The sequence below is a fragment of the Argiope bruennichi genome, chromosome 7, assembly GCF_947563725.1.
Source record: "Argiope bruennichi chromosome 7, qqArgBrue1.1, whole genome shotgun sequence".
In the NCBI taxonomy this organism is placed as follows: Eukaryota; Metazoa; Arthropoda; class Arachnida; order Araneae; family Araneidae; genus Argiope; species Argiope bruennichi.
Window position 1 is genome coordinate 9,170,090 of NC_079157.1, and position 21,472 is coordinate 9,191,561.

The 21,472-nt window shown below is 28.4% G+C and overlaps 1 protein-coding gene across 3 annotated transcripts in view; it reads left to right on the forward strand.

Annotated features, from left to right (window-relative positions):
* The window catches only part of LOC129975033 (adenylate cyclase type 3-like), a 376,283-nt gene that overhangs the window by 269,258 nt on the left and 85,553 nt on the right, over positions 1-21,472 (forward strand). For all 3 annotated transcript variants that reach the window (XM_056087897.1, XM_056087899.1, XM_056087898.1), the window contains exon 7: positions 19,377-19,488. In XM_056087897.1, coding sequence (XP_055943872.1) covers positions 19,377-19,488 — 112 coding nt within the window. The remainder of the gene's footprint in view (positions 1-19,376; positions 19,489-21,472) is intronic.

Sequence of the window (21,472 nt, forward strand, 5' to 3'; positions counted from 1 at the left end):
ATTTAAAATCTCTCATGGCATATTGTGACTGCCAAATATAGTCTTGTGTCAACTTTTTGTTTCAATCGATTCAGAAAAATGTGTCCAAAACACAAATTCGATTTTTGATACTATTAACGCATGCCAGAGAATAATCGCCAAATAACTCGCCAAAGATGACACGATACACTCAATAAAAATGCTAAACTCATGCCGAAAATTAACATTTCGTAACTATTGTACGCCAATATCATGTAAGACATTCCAGCGTGACAGGTTTATTAAAGTGCATGCGAGAAAGTTTTGGAGAAACCACTCCCGCTGGTTCCTTACAGTAAATACAGTTTCTATATCAGTATAATTTTTTTTTTAGCTTATATATACAAATATTGTACTGTACTTACTGTACAAATATTGTACTGGTAGAATTTCCCACTCTGATTAAAGAGTTGATGCAGCTGCTTTAACAATGCAGTAAACCGTGCCATGTAAGGCGTCCTCTGTCATGATAAATTTATTCGAGAATATGCGAGAAAGTATAGGGGAGAACTATTCCAACATTAAATTTTAAGGTAATCAAAAGCAATTTTTTCGAGATAATAGTTTCTTAAGACATGCATATCAATTTTCATAAGAAAGCCATAACAATTATTCATCTTGCGACTCAGGAGTGTCTTAAGGCTCGATTAAACTTTCTTTAACGCCTATATGATACTTATTTCTTTAACATTTTCTCCCCGACAGTGGTGTTTCTAGGGACATGGCAGAGGGCGGCAGCCCCCTTCGGAGAACTTTGAGATATATTTGATAGCTGGTTAAAAGAAGCTTGCATTAAATGTAATTGTAAAAACTTTGAATGAAGAATTTGAAAATTTAGTGTAAGGATTTGTTTACATTTAACTGTTTGCCGTTCGACAGTAAGTAGTAAGAAAGATTTCTGCACCACATGTTAGCATTATGTATATATATAAATGGAAATCGTCTTTCGTAATACGGAGAGTAAATAGCATCTCAATGATATTCGAAATCAAGATTCTATAAAAAAAATTTTAAATGGAAAACTTTCTTTAATAGAAGCTTCTTAAATAAAGAATTTACAATATGTCGGAATTTTTTGATACTGTATGAACAGTTTGTTAAATAATTCTTAAATCAGACATTCAAGAGTTTTACTTAATTCAAACCTACTGAACGAAAGCATTGCAAATCTCTATTCTAGTAACAGACGAAATACCAAAACAGTAGACAACAAACTCATATTTCAAAACTAATTACTATAACCCACAATGCCATAAATCAACAAGTGCAATTTTAATTACCCTTTTTAATTAAAAAAAAAGATCAGAGTGCCTGAAATGTTTCTCATAGGTAGCTTTCAACTCTAAACTCGAGTCGAAGTAAAAATCTTTGTAAAAAGAGATCAGACGACGTTCGAAGAGATGTTAAGTAATCTAATTCAAGAATCACGTCCTTGAGATCTCTAAGTTTAATTTTAACTTTTCACTTCATTGCCGACCCCGTTTAAATATTCTGCTAAGAGTAAACGGGGAAGGCGGAAAAAAATTGCCCAGACGAATCTTCCTGCCTGCAAATTTATTTACTTAAAGCTGCAATTACCGCATTTAGCGAGGGAGCAAGTTTCTGATTGCATTTAAATTAGTTTTCGGCGAGAGTTTCTGCTTCGATAAATCCATAATGAAGTGCGCTTTTTTTTCTAATCTTATGGAAGATTAAGTCTTAGCTGTCTATATCCTTTACTCTGTTAGATGTAAATGGAATATATTTTTTAACATTTTAACATTTTAAAAAATATATCGTTAATACATTTTAGATATGCTATATGTATCTTGCGTCATTCAAAAACTGTTCAAAGACATCTACAAATTAGACAGGTGAGCATAAATCTGCTAAATCTGACTCGTAGTTACTTCTCGGGTAGAAGGTTTTCACCCCCATCAGGTACCCCAAAAGTAGGGATGAAATATTTCCAGTATGGTGGTCGGTTCTTGCTTCCCTGAAGGTAAAGTAATGGCTTTGGTTTACCTATCGCCATACTAATGATGGGATTTACATCCTAGTGGAAAGGTTATACCGTAGCTTATGATTGTCATTACGTTGATAGCATCAACGTAGTTCTCGCCAGAGAAATAGCTCGACGACACGAGTCATTCAATTATACGACATCAGAAATGTCCAGTATGGTGGTCGGTTCTCGCTTCTCTGGTGGATAATTAATGGTTTGGGCTTAGCTGCCTTCATACTGATGTTGATAGTGATATCGTAAGAGAAAGCTTGAAAGGACAATGAATCAACATGCATAGTTTCTGACAGAGCGCTGGAGCGATTATACAGTTCACTCAGATTTCTTCAGACTAAACAGCAAAATAGGGAGTGTTCTTTTCAAATTGAGGTACTAAGCCCTTGCTAAGAGTTTTCAAAATCGTCTGTAAATTTAATTTTTTTAATCATTTTTAAATTTTTACAAGCTTTTCAGTAAATACGGAGTATATATCAATTATTCATAGAAAGACACGTCAAATTTGTGTCCTTAATCAGCATTGTAAAGAATAGTAAATAAATGGCTCCTGGTCCAATAGCTAGTTTCTAAACCTCTAGAAATCGACTTAAGTTCCGACTGAAAAAATATTTATTGTTTTTATATTTTATGTTATTTGATTTAATAAACATAATTATGAATTTTTTTATGAATTTCTTTGTTTCTATCATTTATATTTATTTTTATAAAATCCCGTCATTCTATGATTAATTTTGACCGAATTATAGCTATTTAACTGAAATAGGAATCATATACAAATTTATTTTAACTAACAATTCGAAAAAGTAACTCAGTTTGGTATAGTTTCAATTCGGAACGATCCTTTACGATCTCTCTCAGGGTTCCGAATTTATCTGTAAACCTATGATTTTCAAAAAAAAATTGTGAAATTTTTTCGTTTTATAAGTCAATCACATAAGAATGGATTGCATTTTTTTATTTAAGTCTTGCAGTTTCAAGAATATTTTACTAAATATGAATAATAAGATCTGGAGACCTTATAAAAAGTTAGAATTTGTAACAATCAGAGAAATATATTTATTGATACAAACAGCACACAATATAATTTTACCCATTACTTCAACTATTTTTCCTTTTGGAACTATGTGCCCAATTTTAACAGTTTAAAAATTAATTATTGGCTATGAAAAAAGTAAAACCCATTCTGTAAGTGGTTAATAAAACATAAAACATGCAGAAAAGCCAGACTAGGGTGGATAATGTTGCTTCGGCCTGATACAAAATATCAGTCCGGGAGGTTACCAGGGTATTCTTGTTCAGGGTCTGATGCCTGTCACTTTTACATTTAAGCCCTTTCTATAACCAAGATTTCTTCTTTAGTTCATCATATATTTTTTATCTCTGAATAACCCTAAAGTGGCATAATACTTTTCTTTTATTGATTGCCTTCAGTTGTTAATCGAATAAGTTTTCTACTTTCTTGAAGAAAACCCAACAGTTGTAGATCTCTCATCTAATATTTTCTGAAAAAGATGTGATTCACTTTTTCCTCTAAGGTTTGCCTTTTCCCGTTGATTTAAAATCTTCACGATTCTAGATGCAGGGGTGTACAATGGTGTTAAAATTTATGAAACTATACCTGATACTTTTGGTCTATATTAGTTTTGCGTACCTGATACTTTTGGTCTGTTTCAGTTTTGCGTTCCTGATACTTTTGGTCTATATCAGTTTTGTGTAGTTGATACTTTTGGTCTGTATCAGTTTTGCGTTCCTGATACTTTTGGTCTATATCAGTTTTGTGCAGTTGATACTTTTGGTCTGTTTCAGTTTTGCGTACCTGATACTTTTGGTCTGTTTCAGTTTTGCGTTCCTGATACTTTTGGTCTGTATCAGTTTTGTGTAGTTGATACTTTTGGTCTGTATCAGTTTTGCGTACCTGATACTTTTGGTCTATATCAGTTTTGTGCAGTTGATACTTTTGGTCTGTATCAGTTTTGCGTACCTGATACTTTTGGTCTATATCAGTTTTGTGCAGTTGATATTTTTGGTCTATATCAGTTTTGTGCAGTTGATACTTTTGGTCTGTATCAGTTTTGCGTACCTGATACTTTTGGTCTATATCAGTTTTGTGCAGTTGATACTTTTGGTCTGTATCAGTTTTGCGTTCCTGATACTTTTGTGTACCTGATTTAAAATATCAAGTTGATACAGTATTCATGCGATTCAATAAGTAGTTACCGCCCTAATGAGATGATCATAAGTTGTTAAGAATTAAAACTAAAATTCTTGCATGCGACTTTCTAATTTCGCTATCTTTTGAACACATTTGTGGAAATAACTGGGACATTTTTTCTAATATAAAAAAATCATCAAATTTTGATGTTAATCAAACACATTTTTTATTGATTTTATTGATTATTATTGTTTTATTCATTTTATTTAATTTTTTCCTTATCAACACAGAAAACTTATTCGTAAATCTGCCAGAATAAAAAAGAATTTATTCATAAAAAAAATATTAAATTTCGATTTGAACTAAACTTTATAAAAAATTTTAATTAATTTTTCCTGATCAATTCGAAGAATTTATTCTTAAATCTGCCAGAGTAAAAAAGTTATTGATTCGTAAAAAATGATCGAATTTCGATTTTAATTAAACTTTTCATTGATTTCAATTGATGTTTTCCTTATAAATTCAAAGAATTTATTCGTAAATCTGCCAGAATAAAAAAAGAATTTATTCATTAAAAAAAAACTTATCGAATTTCAATATTAATTAAACCTTTAATTGATTTTAATTAATTTTTCTTTATTAATTCAAATAATTTATTCGTAAATCAGTGATATAATGCAGAGGAACGTTCTTTCTTTTCTAGACTGTCATTGGCTTTGTTGGTCACATGATTTTACAATAAACCGAATAAGAATTTATGTTCCAAGTAATCTGTCACGGCGTTCTTTGCTGAATGTAGTTCTGTTCTTTCAGAACGGTTTATAGCTGCTTTTAAAAGAACATATGAGTCGTTCGAGTGTTCTTGATGAAAATTGAAACTTTGAGTTAATTAGAACGCTAGTTAACAAATAAGTTCTAAAAGTACGCCATCGTAAATTCAAAACTGTACGAAAATGCAAGACTTTACATGTGATGTCAATTTTATATGATGTGACTGAAATATTTTAAAATTCCATTTAACGACATTTTGCTGTCTTCGGTTGACAGCAAACGTTCTTATTCAGTGCAGAATTTGCACCTACATTTAGTTTATGTTTCGCCTATGATTCACATATACTATCTAATGGGATATTCTCTTTTCTTTTACAACTCAGCGATAGCAAAGACGTACGTATCTTATTAAACAGTGGTTCTAACCACAAGCATGAATCATGGAAGTGAACATGTTCATAAGCTTCAAGCAATTCGAACAAACCCCAAAGACTGCGTAGCTGTTTGGTATGGGCGAGGATAGAACCTGGGACCTTGTGGTTCGCAGCTCAGTAACATGACCACAATACAAAAGCAATTACTCGTGTAGCGTGGCTATTAACTGGATTATAAGCTTTCACTACAGACTCTCCTTCCAGTGAGTCGAACGATATGGCTGTTGAGTGGTCATGTATTGTTTATTAACTGTTGAGTCTAATGTGCCTGTACCCATTTGATAGCACCAAGCTTTATGGTGAGTGTGTGTGGGTGAGTGGTTGCTGTTGCGCCAAGTGAGTCTGGCGACTTTGGTTGCTGTGTCAAGTGAGTCTGACTACTTTGGGTTGCTGCGTCAAGTGAATCTGACAACTTTGGGTTGATGCATCAAGTGAGTCTGACGACTTTGGTTGCGGGTAAATGGCGCCACAACAGCTGTACGAAGGTTGAAGGTTCATCGTCCAAGGTCACCAATGTGGAGAATGGGTATGAGCGAGGACAGAACCTGGGACCTTGTGGTTCGCATTCGAATAACATGACCACAATACAAAAGCAATTGCTCGCGTAGCGCAGCTGTTAACTGGCTTATAAGCTTTCGCCACAACTGTTTCCCAAAACTTTCTCGTATTCTCTCTAATAAAGGTATTATCCCAGATAACGCCTGACATAGCAATGACGTGCGAATAATTGCAAAATATTAATCTTTATTATTATCTAGAATTTGGAATTTTTTATGAATCTATCGTGCGATCCTTGGTGAGGTTTTGGCGATTCATCCCTGGCATGCCCGGTTAATAATGTCAGACGATATAATTTGTGTTTTAGACGCGTTTTCCCATCCGATTTGTACAAAAATTTGATGCAAAACGACACTTGAAGTCACAAAATAACCCACCAAATTTGATTTATCTAAGTCATTTTCGAATTATCGCTTTTACAGGTTTCTGAACATACAGACCGACAGTCAACAAGTCGATAAATTTACCTCATCATTTGATATATGTCTACACTGTTGATGTTAAACTTGTGTACCGAATTTTTTACACCTAGCTTTCTTCGTTTTGTAGTTATTGTATTAACTTATATTCGAACAGCCGGACAGACAGATTTTCTCTGAACAGACTTTGCTCAGAATTTGTTATAAATCAGCAAATTTGGTGTAAAGGCCCATTACAAGTTTCATTCGTCTAGCTCGAAGCGTTTTTGGAATTATCTTTGTCACAGACAGATAGGCGGACATTTTCTAAAATCTGTTTTTCGAACTCAGGGAAAGCGTGGAGATTCGTCAAGTCTCGAGTTCGAATTTTTTTTTTGATGATTACTATACTTTCTCTCTACTATGTATGCGTGAATTTAGGTTTTAGTTATATTAACATCCCGTTTGAAGCAACACTAGGGCTATTTTGGGACGGACCTCGTCATTTTGAACCACGGTCAGATGACGAGGATGACACCTGAGCTGGCACCCCCCTCTCCACACCACAGGGAGGACGTTTGGTCAGGACAGATTTAACGTGGAACAGACCCCCTTACACGACGGTTCTTCGGTAGAATCGGGTCTCGAACCTGAAACCCTCCGGTTTCGAAACCGAGACCTTACCACCAGGCCACCGCGGCCCTATGTATACGTGAAAGTAAAGCTGGAAGTTGTTTCCCATCTTCCACAACAAACATGTATGGGATTATCAATAAAAACAACAAACAGAAGCTTAAAGTTAAAAATTAAACAAATTATTAATTCAAAACAGAATAAACATTTTTAATTAAACTTCTGGATCTAAAAACAGAAAGCACTTAAAATGCCCTTACAGCAACACATTTGACTCGAAACACATACCTGTACGAAAAAAAAGATCACGTGACCGTTCGAAGTGATGTTGACTAATCTAATTCAAGAATCACGTCTTGTAGAATTAAGACTTTAATTTTAACTTTTCACTTCATTGCGAACCCCATATAAATATTCCACAAAGAGTAAATGAATTTTGAAAAAACGACCCCGCCATGGCGAAATTCTTCTAGAAATTTATTTACTTAAAACCTGCGATTATCGAATTCAGCTAAAAAGGAAATTTCTGATAGCGTTTAAATTAGTTTTCTTCGAGAATTTTTACTTCGCTTCATTCCTAATGTAGACTTTTCTTTCTCTTTACCTTGTAAGAGATGAAGTGATGTTTATATATATCTTTTAACCAGTCAAATATTGATTGAGTAAATTTTTTTTCAAAAAAATTTGAATTCTTTAAAAAATTTTAAATAAATACTTGAGGTGATTTTGGATATTACATTTTTGATTCTGCTAATTTATTAAATTTCATTCGCGTCCAGATAGCTATCAAAGAATTTTGGTTGTGTTTACTTTTAATTACATTTTTTATGCATAATGTAATATTCATTATCCCTTCAAGAAAATATATTTAAGCATCGAATTGCGAGAAAATATATAACGCAATGATTGATAGATTAACACCTGCTCTGCGTATATGAGCATCCTGATGGAATCAAATCTCATAACGTCATGGTGATGAGAAATATAATTTTTTCTTTCTTATCACATGTGGGCTGTAGTTACATAATTTTACTTTTTATTAAAACAACACACATATTTAACAGAATCATTTTCCCTTAGATTTCAACAAAGGAAAAAAAATCACGTGTTTAAATAATAGATTAAACTTGGAAACCAATTTGAATTTCAGAGTAAAAGTGTTAATCAGTTGTTCAAAATTAGGCAAAGAAATAATAATTTTTTTAAGGAGTTGCCAAAATTTAGAAATAATTTGCACCCTTTAAAGGATATTTTTTGAATTGTAAAAAGATATAAAAGTTATTTTCGTATATTGTGGAGTTTTTGAGAGTTATTGACCGATAACATCGAAATGGTGCTTAATTTTTAATTAAAATTTCGAAAAATTCGTTCTGAGTTCTAAATTCCCACCCTCCAAAGTACAGAGTGGTCCAAAATTATTGAGAGCATTTCATGTTTGAAAAAAAAAAAGAGATCAAAATTATATACACGTTTATTGTTTTCTACGAAAAACAATTTAAAATAGTTTTAAGCAACAAAATTGTAATTAATTTAATTTAATTAATATTTTATTTGATTATTTAATTAATTAAAATTAAAGCTTAATTCCTTAAATAGCTTCCACATGAACTCCATTTATGGCCCTCAAAATAGTAAGCTAATATTGAATTTCAGCCAAGCGTTTTGCAGGTCAATTTGAGATGGCAGTAAACGGAGTTTTTGAATGTTAAAAGAGAATGGGTTAAAACAGAATAATTTAATAAGAGAATAATTTAATTATGAGAATAATAAGAGACTATGTTAAAAGAGCACACGTTTTCCTTTATTTTTAGTGGAGAATTGTATATAAACATTCTTATAGATTTACCATTGATGCTTTACGAGTACCGCCTTACGAGTACGAAGAATTAAATTTCAAAATAAAATATAACTGCTGCCCTCGGCGACCAGTTTTTTGCACATCATTTTAATAGTCAATCAACTTTGATGAAATAGACATTCAGTTTTGATGAAATAGACATTCAGTTTTGATGAAACAGTCAATCAACTTTGATGAAACAGCCAATTGATTTTTTTATGAAACAGTCAATCAAATTTAATGAAATAGTCAATTAATTTTTTTATAAAATAGTCAATCAATTTTGATCAAAAAGTTAATCCATTTTGATTAACTACATATTATTATAACAACAAGGAGATCTATTGAACAATAAAGTTAATTATAAAGTAAATAAAACTATGCTTCCACATGAAACATTCTAATTGTTTAACTATGCTTGGAAAAAGATGAAAGTAGTTGCCAAATAAAATTGGCGCAAACAAACAAAAAACGTGCGTTCGCAATAAAATAATGAAAATATTGAAAATATTAATAATGTACAATTTATATAGATAAAATAAATTTTGTGTGTACATTGTAATTAGAATTCTATATTTTTAAAACGATTTAGATGAAATTCGACATACATGATCTTGGGAAAAAAAGAAAACGGTTATTGCCAGCATTCACAATCCAAAATTTAGTTAAAAATATGCTAAATAATAATGGTGTTTTTCTGCTGTATCTTCCAAAAATATTATGTTGCAAAAATGTTTATATGCTAATTTTAATAATTTTTTAGCTTTATTTAATACATAATCTGTACAAATTTTTTCCATTTTCATAATAAAATTCAAAATAATTCCATTTTTCATCAAACAATTCAATCGAGTAGTGCTTTTTTTTTTAGTTTTATTAAATAAAAAGACGAACTTTTGATTAAATGCATTTCATATTAATAGTTTTTAAAAAATACCAAGAAAACCAATATTGCGAGCTAATTAACTGGCCACCAGAAGTAACTAGTATTAATATAAATAGTTATCTTTGTAACCTAAGCAACCATTCGAAATTTAGAGAAACGAAGAAAAATAAAAAAATTACTTTAAAATAATTAGAAATAGAAAAGCAATAAATTTAGCAAAACTTTATATGAAATGCCGACCCAATTCAAAAGCAGACTCAGAAATTAAAAAAAATTACTTTAAAATAATTAGAAAAGCAATAAATTTAGCAAAACTTTAAATAAAAAAATGTAGGCTCAGAAATTTGAATAGCCGATCTCCAATTAAAGCACAAAATTTAATTTGTTAATCCAAGAGGGAATGTTTGAAGCACAAAATAAAAATTTAGATTATTAAAATATTAAAATTTTGTTCTATGTTATTAAAAATGGTGAAAGTAGTGACTCTCCATAAGCTGAATTTCCATCTGCATATTTAATGTTTTTATCTTTTCATAAATTTTATTTTAATATTATAAAAATAACGATCTGTCTTTTTTATTATTTCAATCCAATTTTTAGCTTTTGATTGAAAGTAATTTTTTTTATTTGAAATAAATATAAAATACTGAACAAGCAAAACTATTGATTCATTTAACAGTTTTGAACAAAATATGTTTTTATTCATTTCATTCCATTTATAATCATAACCAAAAATAGAAAAGGTAAAATTAAATAGAATTTTCCAAAAATATTCTTCACTTTAAAAAAATTTCTAACATTGGTAAATTTATCGTTTTTGAAAAATCATGAAAAATAAAACTGCGGTCGATTTTAACTTCCTCTTTAACTCAACTCAATCTTAATCCTCAACTTTAATCTTTTAAAATTAATTTATTAAAATTTTTTAGGAAAGATTTTTTTAATAATCTATTAAATTTCAAAAATATTTATTTCATAAAAACCATTTGAAATTTCATTTTCGATAATTTCTTGTCTGACATTTATTACTTATCAAAATGTCTTTCTGCTTTTTTTTTTATCTGTGTCTATAGTTCTTGAGAAGGAGTATTTTAAATATCTTAGAAATTAATATTTCTTGTCTTATGTCACATGTAACAATCCCTTAATTATAGTTTAGTTTTTTTTTTCTTTTTTTATGTAATATTGTTGGAAATAATCAATCTAATGTGACGAAAATAAAAAACATGCGTGTCAAATTAGAAATTCTCGGTGACTTTCCTTGAATATTTTTTATTCATTTCTCATTTTTTGAAAAGATATAAGCAACATTTTTAATTTCTTTAATGAATTAAAAGCAACTATAAAATGCGGACTGTGTTTCAAAACTCATTGATATTTAAATTGCATCATATATTTTAATACTTTTAATTTCATTATAAATAATATTTCGAATATTACACAATACGATGTGGACATATATTTCCATTCATCATGAAAAATGCATCACATTTCATAAAATCTTTTTTCAATTATGCAATGAAATGCAAAACGTAGTTAAAAATAATAAAATACAGGAAGTTTTTAAAGCACTCCAATGAGTAAAAAAATTTAAATAAAAAAAAAACTGAATAGTTAAGCAAAATCATAAAAAAAAAACATTAAGACTTTGCAGAAATATTCGAAATAAAATGGATAATTTTATTTGTTGTATATATTCGATTTTCAAAGGTTGTTTTGGACGGAACACATTTGTTTATAATATTATTTTAATATTATTATTTATCTGCATTATTATTTACGCCTTTATGATTTTTGTTTTTACCTCCGTATTTTTTAGCATTTTTCTACGTTCTTTTTCTTTTTGGTAATTTGGTAGTTTTAAAGTATTTTCTTTTTGTCTTTCATATGTTTCATAATTCTTTATTATAAATGTTATAAAACTTGTATTCATTTTTTTTCTCATATTCATTGCCAGAGATGGATCTTTTTATATGAAATGCATATTTCATTAAAATTAATGATATTAATGATGAATATATTAAAATTGCCTAGTATCATCGTAAACACTTAACTTTACAATATTTAAGATTTCTAATACATCGAAAGCTGAACGAAGATTCAATGACGGTATTTATTTCTATAAACCTGAAACAAAGCAAAATAAATAAAATCAAGCAATTTTATAAATTTGTTTATGCAAAATAAAAAATATATATTTTTTCTTGGATGGGAAAATTTCCTTGTAAAATTCATTTAGCCCTTTTATTATGAGAAAAAAAATTTAGTTGATTTCCCTCTTATGAAAATGTCGGTGTAACAAAGTATTTAAATTCTTTGAAGTTTAAATTTCAAGCACATATTTTGAATGAGATAATTTGCATTACAATTCTTGCAAAAAAAATAGTTTTATTCTGAAACTCCGTATTACCAGACATTCTTTTCATTTTTCCATTCATAAGTCATCTTTTCTCAACAGAAAAATAAAGAAAATTCCAGCAGTTTGAATCTGACGACAATGTTATTAAAACTAAATCGAAGATTTCCAATTAGAATTTTAATCCCTTGCTTTCAATTTCTTTTTTTAAACTGCAGCAAAGAATTTAAATAGTCATAAGACGTCAATTCAATGTCGCTTTCTGAGTAGGATTTTATTTTTGCAATGTTTCACTGCTTCAAATTAATGATTTTGGAAGGGAAGTACTCTTAATTTGTATGACTTTAATTAAATAAGAAAAGGATTAATTAAAAACGAGAGCTTCTTTGAATGGAAATTGAAAGTCGAGGTTATTATAAGGATAATATTTTTTGAAGCATGAGGGATTGAAGATGATTTTCTAGACTTTAAAAACGATAATTGCATTAGTTATTTTTAAATGTTTCGCATTCGAAAGTCAGAAGTCAAATGTTTTTGTAATATTTTCCATCAATTAAAATAAAATGATTTTTTTTATTATTTCAACTTTTTTTCGAATTTGTCCACTTTCTTATTATGCGCTTATTATAATGATTGCTTATACACTGGGTAGTTTTAATCAGCATTGTATACCGCAAATAAACATAAAAATAATTTCTTTACCTTAGATATCTAATCATTAAAATATTAAATTATTCTTAACTGTATCGTTTATTTTGAGCATTTACGAAGGTTAATTTTTTTAATCATATTTATTCTAATTTATACTTTTTAAAATGAATATCATTATAGATTTAATTTCATAATTTTGTAACTTGATATTTGCAAATTATTGATAGTGAAAATTTTTTACCGAATTCTGCATGAATTCAATAGTACTATATCACTAAGAACGAAGATTATATTCCAGGTTCTTATCTAAAGTGATTGGGATTCGAAACTGCAATCCGTGAATCACTAAAATGAATCATTGCTAAAATAACATCAAGGTTCTAGAATGGAAAAAAGTCTCTTTTTTGCAAAAAAGGTTCAAAAAATGATTCCCCATTCTTATACAAAATGAACGGGATTTGTAACTGCAATCCGAGGATCATTAAGTTGAAGCATTGCTAAAATAACATCAAAATTCTAGAATTAAAAAAATAAATCTTTTTTTTTGTGTGTAAAAAATTTTTAAATTACAATTTCTGGTTCTTATGCAAAATAGCCAAGAGGCGGAACTACAATCTATGAATCACTAAGTTGAACCATTACTAAAATAATATCCAAGGTTCTAAAGTTGAAAAAATCTCCCTCTTTCTATCTTTTTGTAAAAAAAGTTTTGAATAAAGATTGCAGGCCCTTACGCAAAATGGTCGTGATTTATAATTGCAATCCATGAATCATTAAATTGAATCATTACTTAAATAACATCAAGGCTCTATAATTGAACTCTCTCTCTCTCTCTATCTATCTATCTATCTTTGTGTAAAGAATTATAAAATAATGATTGCGGGCTCTTAGACTAGACGATTTGTAACTGCAATCCGTGAATCATTAAGTTGAGTCATTACTAAAATAACATTAAGATTCTAAAATTGAAAAAAAAAATCTCTCTCACACTCTTTCTCTCTCTTTTTTGTAAAAAAAAAAAAATTAATAATGATTGCAGGTTCTTATAAAAAATGCTCAGGATTCAAAACTGCAACCCATGAATCACAAAGCTGAATCATTACTCACATAAAAAAGCGGCTTTGGCATTTTATTTTTTAAAAAAAATTTCAAACTGATGGTGTCAGGTTCTCATACAAAATGGGCGGGAATCGGAGCTGCAATCCGTAAATCACAAAGTTCAATCATTGATAAAATAACATCGTAGGCCCAGAATTGGGGGGGGGAAATGTAAACAAATCTCAGAATAATTTAGAGTGATTCGTTGGTGAATTCGGAATCATATATATGTTTCTTTACATGATAAAGTATAGCATGTGCCTACTTAATAAATGATTTCCAAACACTATGATATAACTCTTTGTATGATTAAGAATGGAATAGAACAATTCGTTGAAAGATGCCGAATAATTCAGTGTGGCCATATACTATTTTTTACTATTTGCGGACATCTGCAATTAAAAGTGAAAGGAATAAAATCAAATTTCGCATATAGAATGTGGGATGCATATAGAGAAGAAAAAAAAGTATGAACAATTGCTGATTCTATATTTTGCACTTAGGGATGTTTACCACCTTGAAATGGTTGCACGTGGAGTAGGGGGCTCTAATTATAATAATTCTTTTTGGATTCTGACCGGGCTAGAATCTTTGTTAATGGCGACTTTAATCACATCTTCACTTTTATTGTGGCCACTTTCCACAATTTGTGTATGCAATCTGGTTTCATTTCCTTCATCAGGTTCAGTTGCAAATATATCCAAACCAGGAATGTTATTTTAAGACTAGTCAGTATAAAATGATTCTTTGAATGATTAAGAATAACTTAAATTGATAGAGAATAAGATAATATAATTTGTGAATAATTAAGAATAACTTAAATTGATAGAGAATAAGATAATATAATTTGTGAATAATTAAGAATAACTTTAAAAGATAGAGAATAAGATAATGTAATTTTGTGAATGATTAAGAATAACTTAAAATGACAGAGAATAAGATAATTTAATTTTGTGAATGATTAAGAATAACTTAAAATGACAGAGAATAAGACAATTTAATTTTGTGAATGATTAAGAATAACTTAAAATGACAGAGAATAAGATAATATAAATTTGTGAATGATTAAGAATAACTTAAAATGACAGATAATAACATAATATAATTTTGTGAATGATTAAGAATAACTTAAAATGACAGAGAATAAGATAATATAATTTGTGGATGATTAAGAATAACTTAAAATGACAGAGAATAAGATAATATAAATTTGTGAATGATTAAGAATAACTTAAAATGACAGATAATAACATAATATAATTTTGTGAATGATTAAGAATAACTTAAAATGACAGAGAATAAGATAATATAATTTGTGGATGATTAAGAATAACTTAAAATGACAGAGAATAAGATAATTTAATTTGTGGATGATTAAGAATAACTTAAAATGACAGAGAATAAGATAATATAAATTTGTGAATGATTAAGAATAACTTAAAATGACAGATAATAACATAATATAATTTTGTGAATGATTAAGAATAACTTAAAATGACAGAGAATAAGATAATTTAATTTGTGAATGATTAAGAATAACTTAAAATGACAGAGAATAAGATAATATAATTTGTGGATTATTAAGAATAACTTAAAATGACAGAGAATAAGATAATATAAATTTGTGAATGATTAAGAATAACTTAAAATGACAGATAATAACATAATATAATTTTGTGAATGATTAAGAATAACTTAAAATGACAGAGAATAGGATAATATAATTTGTGGATGATTACGAATAACTTAAAATGACAGAGAATAAGATAATATAATTTGTGGATGATTAAGAATAACTTAAAATGACAGAGAATAAGATAATTTAATTTGTGGATGATTAAGAATAACTTAAAATGACAGAGAATAAGATAATATAAATTTGTGAATGATTAAGAATAACTTAAAATGACAGATAATAACATAATATAATGTTGTGAATGATTAAGAATAACTTAAAATGACAGAGAATAAGATAATATAATTTGTGGATGATTAAGAATAACTTAAAATGACAGAGAATAAGATAATTTAATTTGTGGATGATTAAGAATAACTTAAAATGACAGAGAATAAGATAATATAAATTTGTGAATGATTAAGAATAACTTAAAATGACAGATAATAACATAATATAATTTGTGGATGATTAAGAATAACTTAAAATGACAGAGAATAAGATAATATAAATTTGTGAATGATTAAGAATAACTTAAAATGACAGATAATAACATAATATAATTTTGTGAATGATTAAGAATAACTTAAAATGACAGAGAATAAGATAATATAATTTGTGGATGATTAAGAATAACTTAAAATGACAGAGAATAAGATAATATAATTTGTGGATGATTAAGAATTACTTAAAATGACAGAGAATAAGATAATATAATTTGTGGATGATTAAGAATAACTTAAAATGACAGAGAATAAGATAATTTAATTTGTGAATGATTAAGAATAACTTAAAATGACAGAGAATAAGATAATATAATTTGTGGATGATTAAGAATAACTTAAAATGACAGAGAATAAGATAATATAAATTTGTGAATGATTAAGAATAACTTAAAATGACAGATAATAACATAATATAATTTTGTGAATGATTAAGAATAACTTAAAATGACAGAGAATAAGATAATATAATTTGTGGATGATTAAGAATAACTTAAAATGACAGAGAATAAGATAATATAATTTGTGGATGATTAAGAATAACTTAAAATGACAGAGAATAAGATAATATAAATTTGTGAATGATTAAGAATAACTTAAAATGACAGATAATAACATAATATAATTTTGTGAATGATTAAGAATAACTTAAAATGACAGAGAATAAGATAATATAATTTGTGGATGATTACGAATAACTTAAAATGACAGAGAATAAGATAATATAATTTGTGGATGATTAAGAATAACTTAAAATGACAGAGAATAAGATAATTTAATTTGTGGATGATTAAGAATAACTTAAAATGACAGAGAATAAGATAATATAAATTTGTGAATGATTAAGAATAACTTAAAATGACAGATAATAACATAATATAATTTTGTGAATGATTAAGAATAACTTAAAATGACAGAGAATAAGATAATATAATTTGTGGATGATTAAGAATAACTTAAAATGACAGAGAATAAGATAATATAATTTGTGGATGATTAAGAATAACTTAAAATGACAGAGAATAAGATAATATAAATTTGTGAATGATTAAGAATAACTTAAAATGACAGATAATAACATAATATAATTTTGTGAATGATTAAGAATAACTTAAAATGACAGAGAATAAGATAATATAATTTGTGGATGATTAAGAATAACTTAAAATGACAGAGAATAAGATAATATAATTTGTGGATGATTAAGAATAACTTAAAATGACAGAGAATAAGATAATATAAATTAGTGAATGATTAAGAATAACTTAAAATGACAGATAATAACATAATATAATTTTGTGAATCATTAAGAATAACTTAAAATGACAGAGAATAAGATAATATAATGTGTGGATGATTACGAATAACTTAAAATGACAGAGAATAAGATAATATAATTTGTGGATGATTAAGAATAACTTAAAATGACAGAGAATAAGATAATTTAATTTGTGGATGATTAAGAATAACTTAAAATGACAGAGAATAAGATAATATAAATTTGTGAATGATTAAGAATAACTTAAAATGACAGATAATAACATAATATAATTTTGTGAATGATTAAGAATAACTTAAAATGACAGAGAATAAGATAATATAATTTGTGGATGATTAAGAATAACTTAAAATTACAGAGAATAAGATAATATAATTTGTGGATGATTAAGAATAACTTAAAATGACAGAGAATAAGATAATATAATTTGTGGATGATTAAGAATAACTTAAAATGACAGAGAATAAGATAATTTAATTTGTGAATGATTAAGAATAACTTAAAATGACAGAGAATAAGATAATATAATTTGTGGATGATTAAGAATAACTTAAAATGACAGATAATAACATAATATAATTTTGTGAATGATTAAGAATAACTTAAAATGACAGAGAATAAGATAATATAATTTGTGGATGATTAAGAATAACTTAAAATGACAGAGAATAAGATAATATAAATTTGTGAATGATTAAGAATAACTTAAAATGACAGAGAATAAGATAATATAATGTGTGGATGATTACGAATAACTTAAAATGACAGAGAATAAGATAATATAATTTGTGGATGATTAAGAATAACTTAAAATGACAGAGAATAAGATAATTTAATTTGTGGATGATTAAGAATAACTTAAAATGACAGAGAATAAGATAATATAAATTTGTGAATGATTAAGAATAACTTAAAATGACAGATAATAACATAATATAATTTTGTGAATGATTAAGAATAACTTAAAATGACAGAGAATAAGATAATATAATTTGTGGATGATTAAGAATAACTTAAAATTACAGAGAATAAGATAATATAATTTGTGGATGATTAAGAATAACTTAAAATGACAGAGAATAAGATAATATAATTTGTGGATGATTAAGAATAACTTAAAATGACAGAGAATAAGATAATTTAATTTGTGAATGATTAAGAATAACTTAAAATGACAGAGAATAAGATAATATAATTTGTGGATGATTAAGAATAACTTAAAATGACAGAGAATAAGATAATATAAATTTGTGAATGATTAAGAATAACTTAAAATGACTGATAATAACATAATATAATTTTGTGAATGATTAAGAATAACTTAAAATGACAGAGAATAAGATAATATAATTTGTGGATGATTAAGAATAATTTAAAATGACAGAGAATAAGATAATATAATTTGTGGATGATTAAGAATAACTTAAAATGACAGAGAATAAGAGAATTTAATTTTGTGAATGATTAAGAATAACTTAAAATGACAGAGAATAAGATAATATAATTTTATGAATGATTAATAACAACATAGAATGATTTTTAATCATTCCGAATAACAGAATAATTTGATGAAACAATAAAAATGTTTGAAATGAAAGGGCAAAAATGTAATTAATCTATTACTTGAAAACAGACAAAAAAAATTTTAAGTGAAACTTTAGGAATAATTCCATACTTCTTAATCTGTTGTCATTGAGAATACAGTATTTTAAATTTTGAAATGGCGTAAAATTTAAAATATTGTATTCTTCTGTTACAACACTTTTGGAAGTTCTGAGGAAAAACAATAAACTGCTCCTGAATGCACATTCTCGCCTTTCAAATTATATATGTGCCAATTTTGGGAACTTCGGATCAAAAGATGGGTCCTATACAGAGCCAACACTTAAATGTTTATACAGATTCATATTTAGGAAAAAACAGTTGAAACTCTGTGCTGATGCCGGTGATTACAGGGGAACTAAACAAGGATTCTCATAAAATAATTTTTTCCAAGGTGCCACAGTTTACAGTTTGGGAAGAACTGAACAAATTATGTTTTAATACATTGCCATGCTTCAAACCATGCTTGTTTGCTCACTATGTCATTTTTTTTTCTAAATTGTAAATCTTTCTTCTTTTTTTGCAGCATCCTTTTCGCTGATATTGTGGGTTTCACGGCCATATCCTCCACCTGCACCGCTCCCGAACTGGTCAAAATCCTCAACGAGCTCTTCGCCAGGTTCGACAAGCTCTCCGACGTAAGTCTCCTTCCATGTTGTTGATGAGAGGTCGTTCAATGGAGTACTCTTGTATTCATATACAGTTCACTAACTCTTCATAACGAAAACGAAAAAGAAAACAATTTTGACTAACTCGTATAGAAAGCATACAAAAGGAAAGCATTGTAATCGTCAAACAATTATCATAAAAGGAACTCATAAACGAGAAGATGTTGATATTTGAGATGTGGTGATTTGTTTTATTATCAGAAATATAGATTAAATTTTGGGCCAATTTGTCAAAAAGTTAACGTTCTGCAGGTCTGTTTATTCTAATGTACGAACGCTGTAACAGGCTGCGGTGGCCTGGTGGTAAGGTATCGGCTTCGGAATCGAAAGGTTTCAGGTTCGTGACCCGATTCCACCGAAGAACCGTAGTGTAAGGGGGTCTGTTGCATGTTAAATCCGTTATGACCAAATGTCCACCCGCTGATGTGGTGTGGAGAGGGGGGTGCCAGCTCAGGTGTCATCCGCGTCATCTGACCGCGGTTCAAAATTAAGAGGTCCATCCCAAAATAGCTCTAATGTTCCTTTAAGTAGCGGGACGTTAATATAACTAAACTAAACTAACACTGTAACTGAGAAATGAAACAACTTATATGATTGAAATTAAACCAAATTTGGGACTTTCGGAAAAAGGGATTTTGAATGAAAAATCGAATATAGTTTTGACCAAGATTCATATTTAGTTTTATCTCTAGCTCAAACGACCTAGCCAGCAAAGTGCTAACACATACACTCACTCGTCTTTATTATAAGTAAAGATTAAACAATAAATTAAAGCACGAAATGATAGCTATCCTTCAAATGTATATTTTTTATTTTAAGATTATATAAAAATCATTTTTGTACGTGTAATATTTTTGGCATTTTTCTCAAAAAAACGGCAACATTTTGTTTAATTCTTTATTTAAGATAATAATTAGTGTTTCAAATAAATCGTTCCCAAGTGCACATTCCCACCCTCTAAAGTTTGTATGTACCAAGTTATGGAACTTTAGTTCAAACTGTCTAGCCTATAAATTGCTAACATATGCCCACACATACACACATTCGTCTTTATTAAAGTAAAAATAAAAATAGAACTTGACGAAGTCTTGGCATCTTATATATAATGGAGCTACACGATATTGACTTAATCTGGAAATCTTCAAGTGTGGTGAAAGCTTATAAGCCAGAAAACAGCTACGGGACACGAGTAATTACTTTTGTCTTGTGGTCTTGTTACTCGGCTGCGAACCACGAGGGCCCAGGTTCTATCCTTACTCATAACAATCCGCTACACGAGTGAACCCATCGTTTTAGCAAAGTCTGAAAACAGCCAAATAAATCTAAGGGTATATAAATAAAAAATATATCCTATATTGTCTAAATGAACGAGAAAGTCAAAGGGGAACACTTATTCCATTATTTATTTTGCAAACATATAATATCATTTGATATTTACATATTTTATCTGTTATCATTTCTAGCAAACAATCCTAAAAGGAATAGTTGCGATATCGCTTTTTTTTAAAAGCTCCGATGGATTAAACAAAAACAAGCAATTATTAAAGAAATTATTACCAAAAATTATGCACCATCATGGTTATTTTTCATCATAAACGTCGGAGCGCTTCAGGCATGTGGAACAGGTCTCCTCTCCACCACCTAATTTATCGTATACTTTCTTTTAAAAAAGTTATTTGAGATGGATTTTAAAGTTTTTTTAAGCTGTTCATTAGTCTTCAAAATTTGAAATTTCTTTTCACAAAATAATATAGATCAAATATGTCTAAACGCTTCGACTTCTGATGTTGAAACTTTCTCGTGTTTCTTGGCCTGCACGTTACCAGAGATTCCAGCCTCTTTCGTTCCTTTCGACAGATCTGCTCGAAGTTTCGTAGAAAAGGGTTTGACAGCTCAATATATCGTCCTCTTCATCTGATCGATGTTCAAAATTGCGAAATTCGACCCCAAAGTA